This window comes from Mus caroli, chromosome 6, assembly GCF_900094665.2.
Source record: "Mus caroli chromosome 6, CAROLI_EIJ_v1.1, whole genome shotgun sequence".
Lineage (NCBI taxonomy): Eukaryota > Metazoa > Chordata > Mammalia > Rodentia > Muridae > Mus > Mus caroli.
Window position 1 is genome coordinate 121,372,876 of NC_034575.1, and position 8,752 is coordinate 121,381,627.

The following is an 8,752-nucleotide window of genomic DNA, read 5'->3' on the forward strand; positions in this document are numbered from 1 at the left end:
TCCTTCCTTCCTTCCTTCCTTCCTTCCTTCCTTCCTTCCTTCCTTCCTTCCATCCCTCCTTCCATTCCTACCCATTTATCTGTCCATTAGATGGATGGACACCATCCATCTAATGTGTCACCCCTCTCTCATGTCTAATCTCCATCCACTTCTATTGGCTGTCACCATCCCCCTAAAATTGTAAAATTCCACAGGAAAGAGCATGAGGCTCCCACTGACAAGCAACGACGAGAGTCACCTCACCTACGTGCACCTCTTTTTTTTGACCCCCAGTGTGTGACCTGGTCAACTGCAACTTGCCTCCAGTGCCTCCGTGTGAAGGAGGGCTCCAGCCAACCCTGACCAACCCTGGAGAATGCAGACCCACCTTTACCTGTGGTAAGGCCACTGTGGGAGAGAGCTGTGGGGTTACTCTCTCCTGGTCTCGGCAAGTCCTCTTCTGTTTAGGGGATCAAGATAGTTTCGTTTCTCTCCTCAGCTATCTGAACCTAGGTTTAGGGCACATTTGGAAAGAAGGCTTAAGGTCATACTTGCTTGAGTCCCCTGACTGCCCTGGCTATATCTGCTGCAGGTCTAGTGTGGACACAGCTGCAGCCATGCCATTTTGGGGGTGCATTAAGACACAGATAAGGGTGATGAAGAGGTAGCTCCTTAAGAGTACTGACTCCTCTTCTAGAAGACTGAAGTTCAACTCCCAGCATCCACATGGTGTCTCACAACTGTCTTTAATTCCTGTTCTAGGGGATCTAACACCCTCTTTCTGGCCTCTGTAGACACCAGACATCCATGTGTTGCACAGATATCCATGCAGACAAAATATCTATAATAATAATGAGCAAAAAGACAAACACAAAGCAGCTGTTGGGGCTCAGGCAGTTAGACTGCAAACTCTCTAGTTATTTGGTCCCCTTGTCCCCTCTGCCACTGAGGGGAAGACATGGTACCTTGCTTGTCTTCATCATTGAACCTTATTTTCAAATGTAGGTGTTTGGTGTTTTCCACTGTAGATTTATGTATTTAACCATAAAATATATTTTTAGCAAGGANGTGGGCTAAAATTAGGCACAGCAAGACGTGGGATTCTGTATTTTGTTACCAAGGGTCCATTTCAAGGCCAGGGGTCTTCTTGGTTGCCTACTTTGGTAACCGCACTTGAGTTCCTTGATGCAGATGTTGGGAGAGGAGGAGGCACGACATAAGGCAGTTGGAATCAGGTGCAGGATGCAGGAGTGGGCTTTAGCATTTCTACAACAGCNCTGTGGTCGGGACAGCATTGTGGATAGCCTTTCATTTTTACATTGTTAGAGATGGTAAGATTGAGGGGCGATGTTTGCGGCACTTTGGATGGGGATAGGATTGTGTAACCTGCTAAACCAGCCATGGCATATCTAGGTCCCTCTGGGATGTAGGGATTCTGTATCTGGTATTGCTCAGAGTCAGTAGCTGGGAGGATCCTGCCTTGTCTATGCGTTCCTGGGGATGCTAGTACAGGGGTTGAGCAGCCTCCCCTTCTCTATAAGGATTTCTAACCTTGCTTTTCTCTTTGTTGATGTTGCCTTTGGAAGAATGACTGTTTTTTTGGTATTCTAAATGCTTTATAGCTGCTGAGCCAGCTGTATGTGCGTATGTGCATGTCTGACTTATTATTAAGGGTCCAAGGATTCTGTCACAGGCATATACTTGGAAGCACAAGTGGAGGACAGTCCTTAGTGTGGCAGGACTGAGGGTGTCACCTGTGTCCTCCCCAGCCTGCAGGAAAGAAGAGTGCAAAAGAGTGTCCCCACCCTCCTGCCCCCCTCACCGGACACCCACCCTTCGGAAGACCCAGTGCTGTGATGAATACGAGTGTGCTTGCAGCTGTGTCAACTCCACGCTGAGCTGCCCACTTGGCTACCTGGCCTCGGCCACTACCAATGACTGCGGCTGCACCACAACCACCTGTCTCCCTGACAAGGTAGGCCCTGCCCAACTCTGGATGTGATGATGGCTCATTCATTATTCCTCACAGAGGATATGAACACCTCAGCCCACCTCCCCCAACCAAGGGTGAGAGGGATAGCTAGGTGGGCAGTCAATATTCTGTCACACCCACACGGAAATTTCATGAACTCAGGAGTTATTGACAGTGAATCTACTGTGTATTAACAATGGCTAGGTGCTCAGTCAGTGTATGGCTTTAACAAGGTTAGCCAAAGAGACACCATGATTGCAAGGATTATTTAGAGAGTGTTTAATAGTTTAACCATTTGTTCATTGCTGTCCATTCATCCATGAATCCATCCATGCCTCTGTGAATCTATGCATCCATCCACCCGCTTACCCACCCACTCACACACCCAAACTACTACTATGTTTTAACAGACTGGTATTATGTTAGGTGCACTGCATGTATGTAGAACAGAGTCCTCCCTTCTGATCTTGTTAGCATGCATTGCATTAGTCTATAAATCCAAACATTAAGACACAAACAGCAGTCTAAAGAGGAGAGACCCGCCATGACTGACTTGGAGTGTGTTGGGGATATGACTGCTCCTCCGAAGCATCTTCCATACCATGGGTGTCACTGACCACTTGACTAAACAGCCCCAATGAGCTTATCCTCAGAAGCCTTGTTGTCACCAGGTTTGTGTCCACCGAGGCACCGTCTACCCTGTGGGCCAGTTCTGGGAGGAGGGCTGTGACACGTGCACCTGTACCGACATGGAGGATACTGTTGTGGGCCTGCGTGTGGCCCAGTGCTCTCAAAGGCCCTGTGAAGACAGCTGTCAGCCAGTAAGTGAGGCACAAGGGTTGGGTGCTGCATAGAGCCATTGGGTAGGGAAGAGAAGGAGGAGTGTTGGGGTGGGGGAGGGAGGGGTGGGGGACGGAGGGGGGAAGAGCATTTAACTATCTACATACCTATTTATATTGAAAGGGAGGGGGCAAGAGGGTGAGAGGAAAAGGAAAAGAGAGAGCTGGAGAGAGAGAGAGAGAGAGTGAATATGAGAACAAATAAGAATATAGCATAGAAAACACAAGAAAATCAAGAAGAGGGAAGACCAATGGGTGGATACTTCATTCCTCCTTAGAATAGGGAACAAAATACCTATGAAAGGAGTTACAGAGACAAAGTTTGGAGCTAAGATGAAAGGATGGACCATCCAGAGACTACCCCACCCGGGGATCCATCCCATAATCAGCCACCAAACCCAGACACTATTGTATATGCCAGAAAGATTTTGCTGAAGGGACCCTGGTATAGCTGTCTCTTCTGAGGCTATGCCAGTGCCTGGCAAATACAGAAGTGGATGTTCACAGTCATCTATAAGATGGAACACAGGGCCCCCAATGGAGAAGCTAGAGAAAGCACCCAAGGAGCTNAAGGGGTCTGCAACCCGATAGGTGGAACAACAATATGAANTAACCAGTACCCCCAGAGCTCATATCTCTAGCTGCATATGTAGCAGAAGATGGCCTAGTCGGCCATCACAGGGAAGAGAGGTCCCTTTGTATTGCAAACTTTATATGCCCCAGTACAGGGGAATGCCAGGGCCAACAAGTGGGAGAGGGTGGGTAGGGGAGCAGGGCGGGTATAGGGAACTTTTGGGATAGCATTTGAAATGTATATAAAGAAAATATCTAATAATAAATAAATAAATAAATAAATATAAAAAAGGAAAATATTTCTGAAAAAAATCAAGATGTATGTAGAAAAATTTCTGATAAAATTGAAGATTTACATGGAAAATATATCTGATAAGATTAAAGACATATCTAGAAAAAATCTCACCCCCCCCCAAAAAAAAGAATATAGCATAGGCCTTTCAAGGAATTTCTTCTAACTAGGCTGTTTTTCCTGAAGTTTTCATGCCTTCTAATATCCAGCTAAGAAAAAAACCCCATGGTTTAATCTGTTGAGAGAGTTGGAGCCCTCATGACTCAATTATCTCCTCAAGACCCCACTTTCAAACACTGGTGCATGAGGACCAAATCTTCAACACATGGATGTTCAGATACAGAGCACAGCAGGTTGGATAAAAGGGAAGAAGTGAGAGAAAAAGGTTGCCTCCCCCCCAGCCCCCGTTTGTGGTCTATCCTTGGCTAATGGGTATGGCTGTTGTATGGCTTTAAGTCCATGCTGGTTTAAGCAGAGACACAGGAAGGCATTGTCTCTATTTCTGTTCTCTCTTCNTCCCTTGGACACNGNTGCAGCCAATCCTGAATCTGACACGCACACTGAATCTTCTGTGATTGTTCCTGTTGCANTGTATGACAGTGCTTCCATACAGACTGACAATTTCCAGTCCATGTTTATCATTTTAGGTCTAGAAAACATGACCTGTGTTCCCCAAATTGAATGTGTGCTGGCCTTCCCCTAAGCCACTCTGTTCTAGCTGAGGACTGCTCAGACTCTAGAAGAAGGNAGCATCTATCTTTTGGGAGAAATGTGGGTCAAATAAGGCTCACAGGCTTGACCCTGTGTCATCCCTACATTTAAATGGGCCTATGGTCATGTTAAAGCAGAACTGCCCAGCATACAAGTGTGTGCACCTGCAGTTGCTGCTCTCAGCATCCACAGGAGGGAAGGCTACACTCTTGGAGCTGTCTGGGCTGTGTGGATGATGGCAGAAGTGTGGGCTTTGGGAGACCCATTCTGCTTCCCTGCTGTCCTACCTACAGTGGGATGCGTGGAGATCCTAATGCCTTTGGGAGAGGATGCTGTGGAAGCCACAAAGGGCCTTTTTGGTAATACCCAGCTTTAAAGTCCTTTGGTCTCCACTTCATTCTACTGACCATTGGCAGAAATAACAGTAACTTGCTATCAAGTAATTAGAGTAATGTTGGAGTTCATTTTTAATTTTTGCTAATTCTTTAAGGATTTCATAGTGTATCCCTCCTGCCCCCTCCTCCTCTTCCTCCTTTTCCTCCTCCTGCCCCCTCCTTCTTTTTCTTCTCCTCCTCCTCCTTTTCCCATTGAGTGTGTGTCATTCAATTACTGTCTTGGGAGTGGGGTCAACCTACCAGGGGTGACACATTATTAGAGAAAACGGACTCTATTCTCTCAACAGCTACCAAATACCACTAGTCCAGCCACTGGTGGGATTTTGTGTCCACCGTGCCACCCTATGAAGGGATTTTGTCTGTCAGGAGCTTGAGCAGGACTTGTGTATGCTGTCAGAATTGCTATAAGTTCATATGTGCCACTGTCCTGTTGTGTCTGAAAAAAATTTTTTTCCTGAATGTTATCAACTGCCTCTGGCTCTTACAGTCTTTCTGCCTATTCTTCCATGAAGACCTCTGAGCCTCAGAGAGGAGAAGTACTCAATGAAGGGGTCCTTGAGGGTGGGGCCTTCCATAGTCTTTTATTTTCTGCACTTTGAACAGTTAGGGTTCTTTCTTATATTTTGTTTCAGTGGGGAATTTTGACTGCAAAGGATAGAACGCATTTCCGGTAACTATAATAAAATAATCTGTGGGAAAGATATAGAGGAACCTTCTAGAAATTAAGGGTGTGGTGGATAGGAAGGCAGCATGGTCATGTGACATTCNTTTTTTTCTTGTCACATCTGTGGCAGTGCATCATGGCCAGGATCCATTTTGAGAAGTGTGCTATTGAGTGACTTCATAGTTGTGAGAACATGACGGGCTGCATTTATACAAACTTAGATGGTGTATATGTTAGTCATTCTACAGGTCTCCTGATGTACCCTAAAGGCATATTAATCACCAGATGTGTGAGATTATTTCCTGTGGGATATGATGATTTATTTTCTATCTTCCAAAACTTTGTTATTTTTACAAGTAGTAGGATTACATTCTAAAGTAATGGTGAATGTATTGTGTGTACACAGAATACTAGTATAGACATTTATCATGTTCTACATGTGATAGTAGTTGTGTATACTACTCTTTTATGTCTGTGTATTAGGTATGTTTACAGCAGCAATGACAAGAGTGAGGATAATGTACTATGCTATTATCTTAGGATGCTGTGGACAGGATTTTTTTTTCCTCCATTATAATCCACTTGTTTTCTGAGACATGTTTTACTATGTAGCCCAAGCTGGCCTCTAACTTGTGATCCTTCTGTCTCAGCCTCATGAGTCCTGGGATTACAGGCATGCAGCACTGTGCCTTTTTCCATCATAATTTTATGCAGCCACTGTCATACATGTGGCCCATTGTCAATAAGGTACAGGATAATGTTTTAGTCACTCATGATACTTATCAGGAGGAAGAAGAATGACAGCTCTTCTTTGTACGTGTCACTGGGAAGCAAAGGGCCAACATAGGAAGCAGAGTTGCCCATAGCTCTCCAACTCACCGAAACCAGCAAAGGCTCGGGTGTGCTGACTTAGAGCCCAGGGCCCAGTGCAACTGAAACCTCAGATTTTATGGTTTGGATATGAAATGTCCTCATAGACTTCTGTGTTGAATGTTTGGTTCCCAGGTAGTAAAGCTGTTTGTGTGGTGGTAGAAATTTTAGAAAGTAGGGCCTGCCTGGAAGAATTGGGGGTGTGTCTTTGAGGCTACCCCCATGCTTCCAGTTCTGCCAGGGGTAACTTTGATCACAACTACACAGAAGTAACTTATATCCCCACGGTACACAGGCTCGTGTAGTTCTGGGAAGAAGGACAAGGTCTTTAGCATATGGCCCTCAGATAGCTAGCTTCAGCAGGGGCCAAGGGTCCTGGATTCCATGTCTTCCCTCTGCATGCCAGCAATGGTAATCATTGTTCCTGCTAAGGACATTAGGCATTTTATTTTCAGTGGTGAATGTCTGCAGGTTGGGTGAATATTAGACTCACTTCTGTTAATTTGAAAGCTGATGAAAACAGGATGGAAAAGAGAACAAGGTGAAGGGTCTGAGAAGCATGCCAGGATACATATAAACTAGAGAGTTTGGTGGGATAACTGAAAAGACAAGGGATGATGGAAATGTTGGTTCTGCTTTGCTTTTTTGAGATTTTTGGCAGGGAGATTTCAGAAAGGGAAATTCTGTAGCATGGCTGGGCATCTGGGCATGAGAAGCCAGTGGGTCTCTGGGATCAACATAGCTAAGAATCGTGTAATATTCACAGTGTGAGGTGCATCAACAGGATAAAGAAGCATATCTATCCCGATGACTCAGCACTTTTAGAGAGGTTTCTTGAGAGAGGTATACCAGATGTCTCAAGGCATTGGTTAATTCTCCTCAGGCGTCCCTGGGGTCTCTATTTCTTTCATGGCATCTGGAATGTCCTGGTTGGTAGTGGAAGGTGTGTACAGTGCATTATCCTAGTTTGTCAGCTCCTCCATAACACTCTGAACCTCATCTCTACACAATAAGTGACTTGAGTCTCTTTTGATAAAAGGCTAGGGACAGCTCACTGCGCACTGCCGTGACGTGGGTAGGGATGCCAATAAGTCCCACGGAGATGGTGTGAACTTGAGCTGAGTCTCTGGGGTGGTTGCACTCCCCCAGGGAAGGCAGTGTTGGTGCCTCTTCAGGTTTGACACAGCTTCTGAGTGTGCCTGGGGAATCACACATGCTTGGCATCCATGCCATCTGGATCAGCCAGCTGTTCCTTCTCTCTTAAGGACATAGCCCCAGGGTAAAACCTTGTCCTGGGTTCTTTGTCCTTAGCTCCAGACTCAGCCACACTGTCAATGTCATTCTTTCTACAATATTCAGAGGAGGGTTTTAATCTTGAGATTTTTCAAAAAATAGTTTTATTTTTATTTTATGTGTGTGCACCACATGCATTCCTTGTGGCCCCGAAGGCNAGAAGAGGGCATTGGGTGCCTTGTAACTGAAGGTACATATGGATTTGAGCTACCATGTGGATGCAGAAAATCAAATGTGGGTCCTCTTAACCACAGAGCCTTCCCTCCAGCCTCTTAATCTAAGTCCTTAATACTTTGGCCATACTAGGGATCTTGTAGATGCAAGATGGACTGACAAACTCCCAGGATGCTGGCCTCCCCTGATTGGTTCTCTAGGGAAGGTCAGTCTCTGTCATTTGCTCACCTCAATTTTCTTTTTTTTTTTGGTAATAGATACTATACTATTTAAACTACTAGGTAAATGGCAAGGACTCTTACCTCTACAAATTAGTGTGTTAGCTTTCCATTGCTACGACAAAGTACTTAAGAACACTGACCTAGAGGAAAGGGTAATTTTGGCCCGTGCTTTCAGTCTGCGGCTGTTCATCCCCTGGCTTTCCAAGCCATAGAGGGGCAGAATATCACAGTGGGGAGTGTATGGTGGANCAAAGATGCTCATCTTATGGTGGCCAGGAGAGGGGAGGGATGGAGGGAGGGTGCAGAGGCAGGCTGGGGTCCAAAATTCTCCTTCCAGCGCACAGCCTCAATGATCCAATTTGCTTCCATTAGGTTTTACTTTCAAAATTTTCNACCAGCACACAGTAGTACCACAGGCTTGGGAATAACATGGTNATTTAGGGGACATTTAAGAGCTAAAGCATTACACATGCTGGCCAGTGTTAGAATCAAGATACTCATTTGTGCAGGTCTTCACCTGCAAATCAACGACTAGATCCTAGGCACCCTGAGAGTTCCCTGCAGTTGACAAGCAGCCCTAGGTTTGGCCAGGGCAGAGGTCAGACTCACTAGGTTCTAAATGAACTCTGGACTGTCTTTAATAGTCACCTGGATTAGATATCGGTCTCAACGTGGAATCTTCTGGGAGGGCGGATTGACTTCTTCAGCCTGTGAAGACCTAGCTTAGGACTCATGGCTGGTGGACAGCAGAGATGAAAATATCCGGCCC

The 8,752-nt window shown here is 45.6% G+C and overlaps 1 protein-coding gene across 1 annotated transcript in view; it reads left to right on the top strand.

The window, feature by feature from the left end:
• Vwf (von Willebrand factor) overlaps positions 1-8,752 on the top strand; it is a 137,928-nt gene that overhangs the window by 116,029 nt on the left and 13,147 nt on the right. Inside the window, exons 36-38 of the mRNA XM_029478271.1 lie at positions 274-378; positions 1,749-1,954; positions 2,623-2,772. Coding sequence (XP_029334131.1) covers positions 274-378; positions 1,749-1,954; positions 2,623-2,772 — 461 coding nt within the window. The remainder of the gene's footprint in view (positions 1-273; positions 379-1,748; positions 1,955-2,622; positions 2,773-8,752) is intronic.